Raw genomic sequence first — 20,779 nt, forward strand, 5'->3', positions numbered from 1 at the left:
AACCACTAATCCATGATTGACAAATAGATAAATGCATATATAAATATATTTTCAATCATGTATTATCACGTCTCGTTCATGCTATCAAGAATCGTAAAAAAAAGTTTCTTGTTTTTTTTTTGAAACTTCTAAAATTGATTTTATAAAATGCACGAAATTTACAAATTTAAATTGGTAAAAAATGGAGTGTCTATTATTAAAGATAATTAGTTTCATTAAATTTTTTAATTTTTATTAATTCATAAGAATTATTTTTTTAACTTTTTTCTGGATCCAACAACGATGAGTTATTAAATTTTTTATTCATCAAAGTTTCCATCGTTTTTTCTTTCTTTTTCGATTTTTATTTATCACGAAACTAATGATCCTGTAATAGAGTCGTTTAATTCTACGATCCTAATAAACTTTTGCTCATCAACCAACGAAATATAAGAAAAGCAATAATAAAAGACAATATCACTTGCGTCATCATATTTTTTTGGATTTTTTAAATTATGTAAAATTTGTAAGCTGATAAAAAGAAAATTTATCTTGACTAATTTAATATTGTATTTTTTCCATTCTAAAAGCTTAAATGAAAAATAAATTAAATAAAAATAAATGTAGGCTATTTTTTAAAGGATCTATTTTATGTATATTTAAATTATTTTTTTCTATTTATATAAAGCATGATTGAAAACTTTGACTCTACAAAGGTTTACATCATGAGCATGTTGAAACTAAAGGTTTTTTCGATTTTAGTTTGTGTGTATATACATAGCAACTATTAAGTAGAAATGAAATTCCCTGTTTTCATCACACTCTGGTTATACAAGAGTAAACTTCTACACACATTGCACCAAAGTGTCACAATGTTTCTACAAAACTACCAATTGTCATATAGCGTCAGTTGAATTTTTTTTCTATTTTTTTTTTTCCTCTTTATATATTTAGTTTTTTATTTATTTTTTTAAATTCCAATTTTGTCAATTGGTTCAACAACTATCATGTTTCCAAGTAATAATTTGTTGTTCTATTTAATTTATTTATTTGTAAATTAGTTTTTCTATTTTAAATTGATAAAAATATCAAGAAAAAACAACAAACTACAGCTAAATGTTTTCTTTTTTTCTTATACAAACAATAAACATTCAAGAAACTTTGTTTTTTTTTTTTATAAAAAAAAACTGAATGACTTAAGTGGGTTGACACTTTAGTAACAACACAGCTGTAAAAGTTTAGAATTTATAAAAAATTTAACCTCAGTATAAATGTAACACAAAAATGTTGACATTTTCTATGGCTAAATTTTTAAATACCCAAATTACTTGCTAATTATGTACTCATAAATAAGACAGTAGTTTTAAAAAACAATAATTTTTCTATCTATTTTCATACGCACAATTTATACTGGAAGGGTTTTTAAATAAGCAAAATTTTGTGTTTATTAACTTCATGTCATTTAATTATTATTAACTGCACTAATTAATTTAAATAACGAGAGAATTTTGTCAATAAGAAAATGTAAATTTTATTTTTATTTATCATTATTATTCACTTAAATAATCATCGTTGTAGTTAAAATAATTAATATGTTAAGCTGTCTCAATGTTGGCAACATTTGCCACACCTGAGTTAAAGCAATAAGTTTTCTCGATCGATCTTCCCGCGTGGATTAGAAATACACTCATTTTATTTCATGGGCTAGCCCATTAAGGTCACGATAAAAATTACCATTTGGATACTAAATATAATTAAACCCTTGAAATCTAACTAACTAAAGTTAGCTATGCTGAATATATATATATATAAAATAAAAAAAATTCAACAAAACAAGTATCATTTAATTATGATTGAAATTACATTTTCAATAAATTAATTTCAAGTCTCTTGAAAAATACTTTATTCATACTGACCCAAATAAAAAATAAAAAATTCTATAGCTTCGATATTATGCTTTTAAAAGTCTAAATTAGCAACTACTAAAACTCATTTATTTTAACATGAAATTTGTGTTAGTTAAAAGAAATAAATAGACCGCTTGAAATAATTAAGTGATACATGAGTTTTTTAAAAGTGTAGAGTTCTCACTAAATACGTGTGACTAATGTAGTTTTTTTTATTTTAGAATATCTAAACAAATTTAAATAGAAAAAAGAAATTATTTTTTTTTTTCTTATTTATTATAGGAAAACGTCATTTACTAAGATTATTTCATTTATTTATAAAAATTGACGGACAGCTATATCTATTCAGATGAAAATTTAAAATGAAAAATTAAATTAAATTTTCAATAAAAGAAAAAAAAAATTTTTTTTCTCTATATTATATACCAGAAACTTGTGGCAGAGATAGTACATTTTTAATTAAATTTTAGGTCCTATTTTATTTGAAGGATTTTATTTTGATCTTCTGCTTTATAGAAAAAATAAAAAAAAAAAATTAAACGCAGCATGGAAGTACAATTGAATAAAAATAAATTGCAATAATTTTCATTTTTATAAAAATATATTAACCGTTGGACAAAATAATATAAACATCAGCTTTTAGAGTGACACTGTATGTTTAATTTATTTTTTATTTTTTTGCTCCAAGCTTTTAAATAAATATAACTGAATTTTATCAAATAGTTATTCAGCTTAATCTGTATTCAACTGGCTACTATTACTACTACTCTATCGACTAGATAAAACGTGTGATATTTCTATGAATTTATCATCAAAACATTTCTAAAATAATAATTAATTAATTGCCTCTAAAAATTATAATTATTTAATTAATAAAAATATATTATTTTTCATTTTAAAACTTTCAAGAAAATAGCTTGATGAATTTTCTCTTCATGCCAATATTTAATTAAAATATTGTTATTCACTTAAATCATAAAGAATTTTTTAAAAAAATATCTAAACTCTATGTAAACTTTGAAGCAATAAATTTTTTCTAAATCAATTTTCTTAAAGTACTATGTATATATTTTTTTATTTATGTGTAGTAAGCTTGGTTGGCCTGTGTTGATAAGTTAACTTGCCTTTTGGCTTTTTTTTTTTTATACAACACAACATGTATAGAAAACTTCAGTCAGAATATTACTTGCTTCATATTCTTTTGTCTGATGGCTTTTATGTCTGGCTTGATGCCCATGTTTTGTCACTCACTGAATTTTACTATGATAAGAAATACACACTCTCATCAACATCTTCATTTGGCACAAACTTAAATAGGCCAAATAAATTTAATAAAATGTTCTATACAATCTCCACACAATTATAATACTCATCATCTACACAATCCATTAATAAAATTTTTATTTCAACATTTATAAAAATTTCCAAAAGTAAAAAGTCATTTAAAATTAATAACGTATTTTTTCAAGCGTTAAAACCAGAAAAAAAATAAAGACAAAGTATTCTGGTAATGTATATCATGATATGCTTGTTATATATATTTCTTTGGATTATAATTAATTTTTTTTTTTATATAATTTCTTCTTTTATTTATGCATCATGAATTTAACTATGTAAATTAAAATCAGACATGAAATGAATTATATATTTTGATGCTGAAAAGTATGAAAGTAGAACAGTATTTAACCTCACTGTGAAGCAAGATCAAATCCATTGGCAACGATGTAAATTCACCAGTAATAATTTGATAATTTATTGAGCTGTATTTGATATACAATAAGCTACACATGGGCAACCTGCCCAATAGGATAACTATTTTTTTTTTTTTTTTTGCATCAAATTTCAAATATTCTTCGATATGAATAATGGAAATAATAAAAAAAAAAAATCAAAAAGTTTAATATATTATATACGTCAGGAATCAGGATATGTTCAAAACTAAGATAACATGATGTGAATTCGATAATACCAAGGAACAACTAGTTTCTTTATTTTTTAGAAAAAAAAAAACCTCAATTTTCAATTTTTATATTCTTTCAACTACGATAAAATAATTTTTTCTTTTTTCTCTGAAAATCAATTGAGGATATGTATAAAATTTCTGAGAAATCGCATGGAGTGTTCTTCGAAAAACACAAAAAGTATTAAATAAATATTTTTATTCTGAGGAATAGCAATATTTTAACAATAATTTCTTGGGAAAAAAAATAATCATACTTCATTTGAAATAATTCCACTCAAATATTTTTTAATTTTATAATATTTAGCCAAGCATCACTTTAATTCATTTTAACATTTAATTTTTATTTAATTGTCAAAACGTTTCAAGTGAATACATATACCCAACGCATATGAAAATTTTTTAAGTGTTTTTTAAGCATTCACACTCTAAAAAAAATTGTAGAGCTTAGTCTTTTATATTTATTATTATATCATACGAAACAACGATTATAATTGAATTAAAAAAAAAAAAAAAAGAGATTTATATATTTAAAAAAAATATTTCACTGTGTAACCTCGATAAACAGGAATAATTAATTTAAAATAAATGAAACAGCAATAACTATTAATTTGTATATGTATTTTTTAAAATAAATCAGGGATTTAGTATAGATATTGAGTGAGTTTGAATAATAAATCAACACTCGTGCCAACTTTACCTTATGTGACTGACGAATTTAAACTTTGAAAAGTCGCATACAAGTGTTAAATTGACGGACGTTCTGCTCACTCAATCATCTATCTATATACCACACCAACATTTGCATTCGATGGGTCGAAACCGGAAGACAAAAAAAAAAATTAAACTTATACCTCTGGGGCTCTCGAAGCCTGCCAAAACCGCGGAATATCCCTGAGTACTTTAAATTAAATTGATAAAACGTTTTTGGCACAGCTGACATCCGTTTTTTTTTTTTTTTTTTTTATCAAAACTTTTTAATTTTTTTAATTTTAAATATTTCCTTTTTTTTTTATTATTATTATTCTTTTTTCTTACCTTAGTTATCGACATCCTCTCGACAATTGGTTCATTCATTGATGCTCCAACAATGAAGAGAAAGGAATTATCTTTTTTTTTGTTTTTTTTTTTTTTTTCATTTTGAGTCCATGGTTGATAATGCAACTGCTGACACTGTAAAAAAAAATAAAAAATGTCAATCATTGAAAATCTGTGTAACAGCAGGTTAATTTTATTCCAAAGCTGGATTAAATATATAAAAAAAATAGAAAAAAAATTTATACATCTATTGTAAAAATGGTTTGAAACATTTTATTCATCGACCCAGTATTTTATTCAATAATAAGTGTATGTATGGGTGATAAATATTCATGACAAAATATTGTGGCAGGTGTATTTGTACAATATAATATTGTTGAAAAATAATAATTTTTTTTGTTTTATTTTTTACAACAAAAAAATCATAGGATTTATGTTTTTTGTTTTTTTTTCCATGACCAATGAAGCTTGCATCGTCAACACAAATATGTATTTAATGCAGCATGTATTTTAAACATTCGACATATCGTTTTCGGTGTTTCACGCGTGATGATGATTTATTTCATACCTTTATCTGTCTTATCCAGATGTTGAATTTTTGTTTACAAATAATAATAAAAAAAAAAACATAGCCAGTCGAAGGTGTGTTAAAGGGTGTTAATATACAAATATATCTGTATTTTCATACATGTCGTGTTTAGATTCAGGTCATTAAGTAATTCGGAAACGAGAACCAGTTTTACTCAACTGAAAGCTTCACGGATACCCAAACTTTTATTGTACTAAATATAATTTATCTACAAAAAATAAAGATAAGAAAATAGATATTTATGATATAATTGACTTCACACTTTGTATTTTTGATTTTTTTTTTATTTAAAATTAATTTATGCAATGTTCTCTTGGATTATTATAGAATAAAAAATTAATAATTTAAAATTAAAAAATAAATACAAATTATAAAATATTATCTCACGTATAAAAAAAGAAGAAGAATTAAAAATTTTAAAAACAGCAAACTTGACTTAGACTTAATGCAAATTACAGAAATAAAATTTAGTGTATAAATTAAAACGACAGATTACTGGACATACTTAAAAGTTTTCTACATCTTGTGGTCTATTTAATATAATCTAGATCATGACCTTAAAAAAAATTGTTATACACGAGATATAAGGGATGATTTATGCCCACTTACAAATAAACACAAGCTTATTAAATTTCGATAAATTTGATTTGCTTACTGCTAGGCTAACTGACTATGAAAATTTATTTATATATTTAAAATTAATAGGGTTTTAAAATCAAAATGAAATTTTATATTCCTATTTTACCTTATTACTTATGGAACATTACTATATGAAAGACAAAAAACTTGAATTTATCGTTGTTATTAAAGTCAGCTTTTATATTTTTTATACACATATCAATAATTTACTGACCTGGAAAATAATAAGATTTTTTAATATGATCAAATTTTCCACTTCTGAGAAACTGAATCATCAATTTATTGACATTATCTATATTGTTCTAAAAGTGGTCAATATATTGATGATGAATATACAACGAGTTAGAAATAAATAACATGATATATATTTACACGAAAAATATGTCACAATATTCAATAACAATTGTTGAATAATTATAAAATAAAAATCTACATATTCATTTGTATTTGTTTTTTATGTAAACGATATTTTATGAACTAGTTAAATATTCTGTATAATATTTGGATTTGAAAAAATAAAAAATAAACAAAGTTGTGTATATTTAATAATCACGACTTTTTTCATTAACAAGTTGTAAATTTTCCAAGTGATATGCATATAATATAGAAACTCTAATTATTCTTCTTATTTACAATATTCAACGGCTAACAAAATTAACAAACATAATGGCAGATTTGTAGTTACGCTTGTGGTTTGCTCACATTAAACTGTCAGAAATTTAATTTGAATAATTATAACCATATGCAATGCATAACCAAATGTCACAATGGCATGATAATTTTTTTTTTTAAATATACGCTCAATATATAAGTCAGACTATCATGAAATTTAATTTGAACATTCTTTTAAAATTCAATTAGCAAAAACAAAATATTATTAATTAAAAATTTATACGTAAATATAAATAAAATATTGTATAATCAATATATTTTTAATGCAAAAATTTGATGAATGAAAAATAAATAATTTAAATAAATATTTGTATAAAATTAAAAAACAGTATATATTTAAATATTTTAAAATCAATAATCAAATTAAAAATTCTTTTAAAAAAAATTTATTAATAAACAACAAATTATATAAACGTATACATACATACTGTATAATATGCGACAAGCATTATATGAATGGTGGGGTTAAATGGTAATTTAGCATGAAGTTGGTGCAACTATGCGCGTTGCATTATACAATTGCGCATTATAAGAGAATATTGTCACGCTTTCATATGCCGCAGCAGCACAGGGAAAACTAGCAGAAGGGTATCGCAATAAAAAAAAAAAAAAAAAGAAGGTTAAAAAATAAATAATGTACAAGAGAAAGAGTTGGAAGAATTAGTAAATATATACATGTATGATTTTATAAATATATAAATGTATATAACATGCATGTTTTGGTATATAGTTGAGCCGCCATAAAAGTAGTGTTGGCAGTATGTTGAACATTAACCATTGAATATATATTATATTTATTTTGTCCATAAAATATATTGCTAAAATTTAATACCATTATATCTCGTAGAGTAGTGGGAAAAGTTGGTGCAATATAAGAGGGGAAAATGTAGAAAAGAGTGAAAAAGTTAATGATAGTAAAAAAGAGTACAATGGGGGGTAAAAGAAAACGACACGCGCTGACCATACCAAGGACTGTGCTTATGCTACTAGTGAACATCGTTGTCGTTGTTAATACGACACCAAGTATATAGACACAGTCTTCACATCGACGATCAAAAGAATATATAACTGTGAAGTGAGCACATTGCTTCTTGCTTCACTCGATACTCGTTGTTCAGTCTTGTGTCTGACAACATACGGACCTTTATCACTGTTATTTTTTATAAACTCGGTTTATTTTATTATTTGCTTTTGGTATTATAAATACACGGAACAATAAATCATACATTATGTGAAATAATTATTTAATAATAATAAAAATAATTATGTTGATAATGTTGATTGAAAAATATGACAATGATTATTGGTAGAAAAAACTTTTATTTTGTTTTGGTTTTTTTGAACAATGTTTTGTGCAATATTAGCTGGTAAAATTGATTTATTTTTTAAGAGATAAAAAAAAAAGTTTTTCAAAGTTTAGAATGGCTGATAAAAGAGCACAGTGTGTGGGAAAAAAAACACCGGTGATGGGATATACAATATTGTGCAAAGAATTTGTACGCTATATCCCAACCGGATATTTGTTGATCAAAGTATGTCTCTTAACTTGTGAATTTACCATCTTTAATATAAAACTTTTTGATTCATTGAACTGTCAATATATCAAGGTACTTTGTACATATTTGTGATATGTAATTTATCAAGTTTTCATAATTGTATTTTTTTTAATATTATAAAGTTTATGTGAATAGTTAAAAAAAATTACACAAAGTGAGTCACACAAATTTTTAAATGCTGTTGTAAAATAAAAAAAAATAAAAAACTTGGTTTTTTTTTTTTCATGATAATTATGCACGAAGCATGAGGCAAAGCGTGCAACCGATCGAAGTTTGCTATCGTTTGCATGAAAATGGCCGCACGACATTTATTTTTATCTTTAAAAGAAAATTTTGATCTAAAAGTGAAAAATTATTATTTTTTTTAAAGTCAACTAGTCACTGTCATCTGTCAATCAATTTATATTCCGCAATATTTTTCATCTGTTAATTAAAAACAAAAAAAAAAATATAAAAATTGATAAATTAAATCATGTGGACAATTGAAATACTGACAAAATAATAAAATATATTTTCACTTGATAAAATTGAAAAAAAAAAGTTTTCAAAAGCCAAAAAAGCAACATGTTTTTTCTCTTCAAAAAAGTGATTTTTTTTATTTTTTTCTCAGTTTTATATCACAATGTTCATCTGAAGTATTCTCAGCCAAGTGGCCTCGAGGCATTTTTCTTTTTTTTTAATTTTGTGTGAACTATCATTAAATCGTAACTATTATCTTCTCGAGTATTTTGCGGCAAACCACAAAATTGCCACGATTTGTATTTTCAATTGAAACTCAAATCCAATGACAATTCATAAAAGCTTTTATACATATCCAACGATATACTCACCGACAAAAGGGGCAACTAGTATATTGAGTGAGTGAGTGAATAAGTCACAAATTTATATTATAGAATAAAAAAAGATAGATTTATGCAGAATTTTGTCGACATAACAAGTATAGAGTTGGTAACGGTTGAGGCATTTGTCGATCGAAGTTAACGCGCGCTTACGTGGAAATTGCGGTTGAGTTACAATTTTAAACGGCCGAACGGCATTTTATAAAAGCTCGTCATCAGTGTGAGCTACATAATACACTACAATATATAGCTATACAAATATAAATATAAATTACTCTTGTTGTAATATTGCATATTATAGTACGCAATATTATACTGATGCATCAGTATACATTCATGATTCGTTATTCCGATTTCAAAGTGTCAGGACATGATTTATTTCTATGCTTAAAAAATATACATTTTTTTAGTAGTAACTAATTATTTTACTATGTAAAAAAAATTCAAACTAAATCATCTAACAAAATTGAAAAATCTACAAAATAAATTTGTGGAATTAGTGTGACATATTGTTGTTGTTTTTATTTTTTTTTTTTTTCGTTTGTTTATAGTGTGTGGTGGTGATAATACAAAAAAAAAAAATTAGAGAAGTGAAGATTGAAATTGTAAATAGTTTTTTAGTTGACAAACGACCAAGCAACTTCGGCAGTCCGGTCTAGCGTGAATGCATTCACGCGAATTACAATTTGTGCTTGCATCGTATCTACTTCAACACCCCTGTTTGAAAGTTTCAAGTAAATAAAGCTTTACTTGTTCTTCAGTGTGTATATACAGATTAGTGTCAGTGTATCTCACAAGTATCGATCTTTATGTATACACCAACACACACGTGTGTCCATAAATCATCACAGTAAATATATGCAAGTGTATTTAAATTTGAATTTTCATAAACTGGTTATTTACCATATAATAAAATGAGCAATTGTAAATAATATTGTTTATACAAGTGCCAAAATTTCAAGACTCAATCAACATTATAATACGATGTATTATTAATCAATCAAATATTTTACAAATTAATTTTTAGCTTTATTAATATTTATCAGTTTTCATGAAAATTGTTAAAAACATTTCACGAATAATAAAATTATATTTTAATTATTATTTAATTAATGATAAAATGCAAATGAAAAGTTGATGAAAAAAAAAAATAAAACAAATTGCCAATGGAGTGATATTTTTAATGCCACAAAGTGTTTGTTGCAATTTAAATGGAAAATTTAATTCAATTGTATTATATTTTATATATAATATATTGCAACGATGTTATTGTAATTAGTTTTGGGTAAGGCATGGCCGCAGTAGCGGGCATTTATGGAATTTCAGAAGATCGTCACAGAACATTCCACGATCATCGTCATAACAATGCGTAAGTTATTAAATATAAATTTTTTTTCTACTTTTTTTTGATAGTTATTTCAATTTAAACTTCATTTCAACTAGTCTAGAAATTATATTCAAAAATTTATTTATATTTATTCTGGCCTTTGATAATGGCACATGAAAAAATTACTATATTCATGAATAATCAATTATAAAAAACACATACAATATATATCAAGCGAAAATAAAAATTAGTTATTCCTAATATAAAAAGGACAAACATTTTTTTTGATATTTTTTATGTTTTTTTTTAAAATTGACATATTAAGCTAGCACAACTTTTTTAATAATTATTAGATCTTGAAGCAATTGGGCTTGAAATTTTGTGCGAATTATGTGTTTTTTATGTGTGAAGAAATAAATTTGAAAGAAAATTTTTTAAAATATTTTTTTTAAAAATTGACATATTAAGCTAGCACAACTTTTTTAATAATCATCGGATCTCGATGCAATTAGGCTTAAAATTTTGTGCGAATTATGTGTTTTTTATATGTGAAGAAATAAATTTGAAAGAAAATTTTTTTAAATATTTTTTATATTTTTTTTAAAAATTCAAATATTAAGCTAGCACAACTTTCTCAATAATCATCGGATCTCGATGCAATTGGGCTTGAAATTTTGTGCGAATTATGTGTTTTTTATGTGTGAAGAAATAAATTTGAAAGAAAATTTTTTTTTTATTTTTTACATTTTTTTAAAAAATTCAAATATTAAGCTAGCACAACTTTCTCAATAATCATCGAATGTCGATGCAATTGGGCTTGAAATTTTGTGCGAATTATGTGTTTTTTATGTGTGAAGAAATAAATTTGAAAGAAAATTTTTTTAAATATCTTTTATATTTTTTTTTAAAATTGACATATTAAGCTAGCACAACTTTTTTAATAATTATCGGATCTCGATGCAATTGGGCTTAAAATTTTGTGCGAATTATGTGTTTTTTATGTGTGAAGAAATAAATTTGAAAGAAAATTTTTTTTTTATTTTTTACATTTTTTTAAAAAATTCAAATATTAAGCTAGCACAACTTTCTCAATAATCATCGAATGTCGATGCAATTGGGCTTGAAATTTTGTGCGAATTATGTGTTTTTTATGTGTGAAGAAATAAATTTGAAAGAAAATTTTTTTAAATATTTTTTATATTTTTTTAAAAAATTGACATATTAAGCTAGCACAACTTTTTCAATAATCATCGGATCTTGATGCAATTAGGCTTAAAATTTTGTGCGAATTATGTGTTTTTTATGTGTGAAGAAATAAATTTGAAAGAAAATTTTTTTAAATATTTTTTATATTTTTTTAAAAAATTGACATATTAAGCTAGCACAACTTTTTCAATAATCATCGGATCTAAATGCAATTGGGCTCAAAATTTTGTGCGAATTATGTGTTTTTTATGTGTGAAGAAATAATATAAAAACAAAATTTTTTTAAATATTTTTTATATTTTTTTTAAAAATTGACATATTGAGGTAGCACAACTTTTTCAGTAAACATTCAATCTTGATGTTATCAGACTAAAAATTACGTGTGAATTATGTGTGATTTATGTGTAAATAAATAAATTAAAAAAATTTTTCGTCAGTTTATTCATTTTTTTTTTTTTTTATGATAATACTTATAAAAATAATAATAGCAAGTGTATAGACAAATAATAAGCTAAATATATATACTAGAAAATTTTTTCGTCAAGACCAATGGGGTAATCAATAACCAGTGTCTATATACATATCTGCTCCACATATGCATTGGTTTTGATTATGTTTATATATTTTTTTGTGATTATTATTTTCATATATATTGAAAAAATATCGATGGAAATTCGAGGTTGATTCACGTATTATGATGAAAAAAAAATATTGAAATATTTTTATCAATGACTTAAATTTTTTACGGACACGAATTTTTTCATTTTTTAATTTATTTATTTAACGACAAACGTAGAGCTAGAAAATTATGAAAATTTGAGAATATATATGAAGAAAAACCCCCTCATTATTATCCATATTTTTAATTTTCAACAGAAACGTCGCATTATATAATATATAGAGTTATTGGTTGACTAAAAAAAATCTTGGCTAACTTGATAAAAATAATATTTAGTGTTACTGAAATTTTATATTACTTATAGTATTGGAGAAAATCGATGATATGCCATAGCGCAGGGCCAATAAATACATGTATTATTATATCACTTTTAATATTTCTCACAAGACCATCTTTAGATTTATAATACCTCTATAAAATTGATAATAACTAAAAACTATTACCTAATAAAAATCTACACTATTATTTATTGAAAAAAAAAAATATTAAATATATATCTTTAATAGTTGAGTGTAGTTTTTATTAAAATTTTAAAATTAATTTTTAATTGAGTATCAGATAAATATTTGTGAGATTATCTAAACATCAAAATGATTGGAATGAGCATGTAACTTTTAATTGTTTTTTAAATTATAAACTAAGCAATATCTTTCGAAAAAATACGTATAAAAATCATATGAATTTTCTAACAATGGACTATCGGTTTAACAAACTGAATATCAAATGACAATAGTAAATTTACTCATCATTATCATGCTTACTGATTGATAGTAATTGTCACTGGAATACATACTATTGACTGTTTGATAACAAAAGTAGTATTGATTTCTCATCGTCTCAATTTCATTATTATCATCATGTATACCAAATGTCATGATTGATATCTGATTCTCTCTCAATTCAAATCAAAGTCACCTTGATAATAACTTTGTATTGTAATTATAAAATTGAATACAATAATTGAATACAAAAATAATTCTTCACAGAGTAAATTTAGCAATCGATATTTTTAATTTTCATTAAATACTTTAATTCGTATATACCCATTAATTATTTTTGAAAATGTATTTCATTTCGATATTTATCTCGTTATTTTTTTAATCTATTTTTCAAAAATAATAATTACCATTTTCATGATAATTATTATATCCAAAAGTAATCAAAAGTATAATTTTTTAATTATCAAAAAAATAACAATGTGCTGTGATAATTTATCACAGTTTATTATATATGAAAATTAGCTTTACATGTTGATATAATTAAATTAAAAAATCTCTATCTAATTAGATCATAAATCATCTGTCAACGTATTTAATTAATTTAATGGACTGTTGAGAAATTATCAGAATTATTGGCTGAATACTTTGCATAATTATCTGATGGTATAACCATCAGTTAAACAATTTACACTCATATATTCATGATGAATTTAACTATATACATGCATGAGAAAAAGGAATGCTTACACAATATGAACAAAGATAAACAATTCCAGTGCAGAATAATAAAAAAAAAAAATATACGTATATATATTCCATTGCAATTTACCAGTGTAGTATGCCTGGAGGTTTTCTATTGTCATCTTTTGCTGAATTACTCTCAGTTGTCATCAGCAAATATTCATGGTGCTATTTTGAAAACGCATTCATAATGTGCTCTTAGTAATAGATGAAACACATTGGACCATTATCAAACCCATTAAACCCACCGTCAACATAATCATTACATATTCATTTATTTATATTTAAAAAAAAAAAACTTTAATTTAATATAATTATTTTAAAAAATCAATGATTGAATAATAAAGTTAATTGATAGTTAAATATTCAATTGACGAAACTATGAAAAAATATAAAAATAGAATGTAGAGATTGAGCAGACTTTAAAATATATAAAAATAATATTTAGTAAGATATTTATAGAGTGAAAAATATTTAAAAATAATCATTGCAATAAATGTTGTTGGGAAGTATTTGTAAACTCGATGTGATATATTATAACATTATTTGAGATAAAGAAGGAAATAAAAATAAATAAATGATAAAAAAAAGTTTCAATGAAAGTTTTTCGATCGATGGTTTATGTAAGATAGTGTATATATGTATATAAAAATTTTGTGCAGTATATAAAAAGGTCATTGTAATAGTTACAGGTGTGTATATATCTCCCTGTGTGGAATGATTGTTATATCTCTAGAGCAATGTGTCAACGCGTATTCTTCGAAGAAGGTTTTCCAATATTAATAAAGTTTAAGTACGTCATCCCAAGTGTAGAATAAGATTCTAATATATAATACAAATAAAAAAAAAAATTGTATTGTCTCGAGACTCTTGAGTAACAAAATATTTCAATTTATTATTAGAACTCTATGTTGAAAAGACTCGAACAAAATTTTCCTGACAATGCTCATCTGATCTATTAACTAATGATTAAATTTTTTTTTTTTTTTTTTCAACAACTTGAAAGTTATACAATTTATGAAACAACAAAAAATTTTATTAAACATTAAATTTAATTTATAAATGAGAAAATCATTTAGCAGAATTTATTTTAGAATATCCATATTAATTTATTCGTTAGACATACGCATAGTGAATTTTGTTGAGCTGACCTCGAGTAGATTGGCTTGAGCTCATTACCAAAATAATTATTTTCCTATTAAATCTTTATTGAAACAGTGGTATTACAAATAATTGAAATTTCATCATACTCTGTTGTACTACGTCATAGATAATAATGAAAATAAAATAATTTAGTTAATCTGTATGATAAAATTGATAAAATTGAATAACAAAATTGATTTTCTTCGTGATTTATATATTTTTTTTAAAGTTAAAATATTAAAATACTAAAAACATGAATTATCATGACTGTGATTTTAAAATCATTGAGAGTATTTAATTTAATTATACAATTTTTTTTTTTTTCAATAAGTTAATTACTACACTGTTCTAAAAATGAAAATTAACAAATATATATGTATATTTATTGAAAATTAATCATCACAAATTTGTAGTGATTCTAATTAAATTTTAAAATATCAATTAAATTTGTAATTTTATAGTTCAATTAAATTCATATTGCACAATCCAAATGAATTATATCACACATGCATAACATATAATTTTCAAAAATATCTTATTACTTTATAATAACTGCAATAAAAAAAAAAAAATGAATAAATTATTTTCTTATATTTTTTAAGTAAATAAATGAAATTGATTTTCAAAAGTTATCATGTCATAAAGTCATAAACTACAAGATGAAAGAAAATAGAAAAAAAAAATTTTTTTAATTATTCATAAAAGTTTGTTTTTGAGTGAAATAATAAAATGATGACGGTACTTGGACAAGTTATATATATATATGACAAAACAAGTAGTAAAGGGGAAATGCAGTCAGACATAAAAATTTATTTGGTGCAGTAACGTCGATATCACAGTTGGTATTTAAACACTGCGCCATCTCTCGACATACATTTTGGCTTTTATCCCCGAAAAAGCTCAAATGGACAAAAAGCTTAAAATCAATATATTTTCATAAAATAAAGAGCTTTTTTACATCTACTTCTGTTGATCAGTAAGATTTCTTATTTTATTTATTTAACAACGACAAAAAAAAAAAATTAAGAATAATATTTACCACCTGCACATAATGAAACAAAGTCTACTTTTCTGCAAGCATAATTTTTTTAAATCAATTTCCTAATTACACTTTGAAAATAGGTTTTTTTTTTTTTCACAGTCATAATAATTAACACGTTTTAAAATTTAAATATTAAGCATAACCACGTATTATTGATTTTTTAAATTTATTAATTACGCTGCAGTGGTTATTTTGTAACATTGAATATTTATTATTTCGAAAATATACTATACGTATATAGATGCGTGATAAAATGCATTAAAAATAAACATTTAATTTAAACAAACTTATTTACAATGTGGTTTTGCGTTAAATTTATATTGTTATTATTTTAAATTATACAATGACAGAAGAAAAATAAATTTTTGGAAAGTGTGAAAACATCCATATAATGTGTATATTTGGAAAAATGAAAAAAGAAAAATATGCATCCAATGATGCATGAATAAATATAGGTATAAACAATGCTGGATTTGTTTAATCAAGTCAATAATGTAAGCAACGTACCACAAGTGAATCTATTATTAAATTAAATCTATTATAATGATTATCTGCAGACAGCATGTGTGTTAAACAACAATCGACAAAGATCAATTACTCTCTTATTATTCTCATGTGTTTCATACTATCACTGAACATTCATCGACAAATGTATTTTTTTTTTAAATAAAATAACATGCCAATTAATTTGTTGACTTTGATTAATAAATGATCATTTCCTTGCAAAATAAAAATAAAAAAAGATAATTAATTAATATATTAAATAAAAATGTAGAATATATATTTTTTTATATTCAAAAATAAAAAAACCGACTCTAAAGTTGTAAGAAAAAAAACCGCCAATAATATTGCATCAAGTAGATTATATGCACAACTGCATATTTGATATTTTACTATCATAAAAAGTGCACAATATAACATCAAATAACAGAACCATTGACTTGTTTATTCAAGCTAAATGTCTTATTGTTTATTATTCGTATTTTCTTTTATGAAAATTACCTCTTAAACTAAAAGCAAAAAAAAAAAACCAATGTGCTATGTCAAATAGGTATAATAATAGTTGAATCATAAACTTAAATTTAACGATTCTAAAAAATAAATAAAAAAAAAAAAAAGAAATACATGGAGCTTTATTATTCTGGAAATATATGTATATTTTCAAATGTTTTTTTATTTAGTTAAACTATCCATCATATTACGTCGAATAAAATAAAAGTTAGTTGTATCATATATGAAAATTTAAATGTTCATCTGGATTAATATTATTAACGATTCTAAAAATCCTCAAGTCATTATAATAGGGGTTTAAATATTATGGGGTAAATAGACAAGGGAAAAAAAAAAAAAAAATTAGAAAACACGTATATACTACTAGTATGACCACGTGGAAAAAGTTCCCTGCTAACTGATCATTGGCCCAGATAAATTTGTTCATATATATTTTCGTGACATAAAAATTTAACCATAAAGATAAAAGAAATTTTTATTTTTTCTATTTATTTTATATTTGTTTGTTTACTTATTTTTTTTTTTTTGATATTTCATTGATGCCATAGAGTGCATTCAGTTGTGCAAATACTAAATAGTGAACATTTACCAGATTTTTTTTTTTTTACCCATTGCATTTTCAAAGGGAGGCGAGAGGGGAAATATGGAAGCTCTGACCTAGATTCATAGTCGTATCCTTCTAGTCGTGTTTTACCGGTGAATGGACCCCACCTTCAACACGATGACGCAAGCACCATAGCACACTGACTTGTTATTTGTTTTTCATTTGTTATAACTTTACATTTTTCCTTTTTTTCATTTTTAAAAATTATTTATCTCATTTCATGAAAATTGTCGCTTTTTTTCTCTTCACATGAAATTTTATTTTTATTTTTATCGTATTTGTCATATAGAAAACTGTGTCACAAATAATATCAAGTTTTTTTTTTTTTTTTTATTATTATTTTTATTATTATTCAAGAATAGATAATTGTAAATGAACAGTATTGTTTTTATTTATTTTTTTTTTAATTGAAAATTACCGATCAAGAGGAAGCAATTTGATGGCACAATTTAATTTTATTGATTGCAATGTTGATTTACAGTGGTATACAGTAAAACTTGATTTTCATTTGAACTTTTTTCTATTTATCTACGACATTTGAGCTTTTCTTTAGCTTTTGCTGTTTTATTTATATATTTTTTTATCGTTTTCTTATCAAATTAATGGTTTGAATATTTCTGATGCCCTGAATTATTTGACTGAGAATTAATCTGATAATTCACTAAGAATTAAATTATACTAAGACTAAATTTATTAATATCATAAACAAAATGATGGTAATTTTTTTTTTATTATAACACTGTTACAATAATTCATACTCGATGAAAATCTATGAATATATAAAGTATATTTTGGCATTGTACCCAAATATTACTTAAAGCTAGTCTCTGATCTTTCATTGCTCTTCATATGTTGGCACAAGAGTTACTCGTTCAAGCGTTAAACAAGCAAACTCTTCATAAGATCAATCATTTTGTATAGCCTATATGAAAAACGAAAAGCTTCTTTGTCACTGTGTAACTTTTTCATGAATGACTTTTTTATTTTGACTTTATCAAAAGCCATTTAAGCACGTTTTTGTTTTTACATTGATGGTAAATATGCTTGAGGTTTTAATTGATATTTCAACTACTTAATAATTTTTAAAAAATTATAATTTTAAAAATCCTCAAATACTAATAATAATAGTATAATAAATTTACTATTATTAATTTATTTTATTTGTTAATATTACCGAATTTGTTGTAGCATATAAATTACATATAGAAAACAAAGTCTTAGCCAAGCAAATATTGTCAATCGTTTGTCTACTACAGCAATAAAATATTATTATATTGTAGCTTTAAATAAAAAGTATTGGTTATTTATTTGATGAGATATATATATTATTTTTTTTTTTTTCTTTCATTTTTATTGAGTAACTACGAGACGAAAAACTATTCTCTATTTCTCTCATATCAAATCATGGAGAAATGACTTTTATTTCATTTTATTTTTCCTCTTTCATACTATCTCATGCTGAAAATCTTTGAGGAATTTTTATCTTTGTGATCACTTTAGATATAAGTCGTAATTTTTTTTTTTTTTTTTTTTTATCATCAATCATTATTATTATTATTATCCATTCAATTTTATCAGCTAAACTTTTTCTTGTTGTTGAATTTATTTATTTTTTTTTTTTTTTCATTTGAAATTATTGATTGCTTAGATTAATTGATGTAGTATAAGAAGGAATTATTTTTTTTTTTGAAATTCAGACGAATTATACTGCAATGCATCATACATATACATGTCTAAGGAGAAATGAAATTCGAGCCAAAAAACATTTTATCCTTGGTATATTATCAAAGTCAAACATGCTTGGATTTGTAACAAAATTCTGACTTTAAAACACTTGACAACTTCATGTAAACGTTACGAAAATTCTCGGATTACAAAAGCAAACATTATAAAAGATTTTATAATATTTTGTGTGCCACGGATATTAAAGTGAATATGATATTATTAATTCAAAAGCACTCTGTCAATGTTTGCCAAGACACCAACCAGTATTCATTTCAATTATTTATTTTCAACTCCTTAATCTTATAAAAAATAATTTAAACTTATTGCAAATTTACATTTAGAATTAATTAATTCCTTTTTTTTTATATCAAACTGATCAATAATAAATTTTTCAGTCATTTTTATATTTAACAACTGAAATAGTTTTATGATTTTTTTTTTTAATCTGTACAAATGAACTATGTATATTTTTCGATAATAAAAATTCATAAATATTAAAATAAATAAATATTAATATTAATTTTTTGGTTTTAAAAAATGAAAATCAAATTCCAATAAATGGTTAAATTAAATTTTTATTACATATTTGAAATAATTAATTAATGGGCTAATGAATATTTGATTAATCTTAAAATTTTCAAATATAAATTCCATCGTATTCCCTTCAAATTCCACATGCATTAATGAATGCAAAACATTAATTTCAATCAAATTTTTAAAATTATTTTGTATTGAACATTATGATGAATATTATCGACATGTATGCAGAATTGTAAAAATTTATTCAAAAATAATCTGAGAGTAGAAAAAAAAAATTTAAAAAACATTAAATAGGGGATGAAAATTCAAAGAGACTATAGTGCTTTGTGATGAAATTTTATCAAGTATATAGCAGTATAAGAATGGATTGACAAAAAGATATACAGAAGGAAAAAAAAGAAATTAAAAAAAAAAAAAAAAAAAACGACAAGTAGTGTGCGCGTGGCACTGGTCTTTCTTCACCGAGATTGGGCCTGGAATTCGGTGGGGTGCGGTAAAATTGCTCGACTATACGCAGGGCTAAAAAAGTACTGTAGAGGGATGAAAAAAGGGTATCAGCAATGGAAAGGGGCACATTTAAAGAGGGGTGTATTGATTGCGCGTGGTCGGTGTTATATATATGAGTTCAAAGTAGTGGAGGGGATTGAACCAGGTAACATTTTAGAGAAGGAGAATACAAGGTAGATGAACATCAGCGCCACATACGGCCTTGTGTTTTTAGCCTTCGTCTCACCCCTTTTTGGCGCACAAAGCGCCGCGTGTTGCCGACCCTCCCTGGAATCAATGCCGCGGCACTCTCAATACGAGCATGTCAATGTTGTTTATTTTATTTTTATTATATTACTACTATGTTGATTATCCCT

General features: G+C 23.9%; 1 protein-coding gene across 7 annotated transcripts in view; it reads left to right on the forward strand.

The window, feature by feature from the left end:
• Positions 1-20,779, forward strand: part of LOC122848673 (potassium voltage-gated channel protein Shaker) — an 81,152-nt gene that overhangs the window by 37,033 nt on the left and 23,340 nt on the right. Inside the window, exon 1 of one of the 7 annotated variants that reach the window (XM_044146903.1) lies at positions 9,381-10,548. The exons of the other annotated variants lie outside the window; for them this stretch is intronic. Within the exon in view, the coding sequence (XP_044002838.1) occupies positions 10,472-10,548 (77 nt within the window). The 5' untranslated portion in view covers positions 9,381-10,471. Of the gene's footprint in view, positions 1-9,380; positions 10,549-20,779 lie in introns of those variants that run through there. 7 annotated transcript variants of the gene reach the window in all.

The sequence above is a fragment of the Aphidius gifuensis genome, linkage group LG2 (genome assembly GCF_014905175.1).
Source record: "Aphidius gifuensis isolate YNYX2018 linkage group LG2, ASM1490517v1, whole genome shotgun sequence".
In the NCBI taxonomy this organism is placed as follows: Eukaryota; Metazoa; Arthropoda; class Insecta; order Hymenoptera; family Braconidae; genus Aphidius; species Aphidius gifuensis.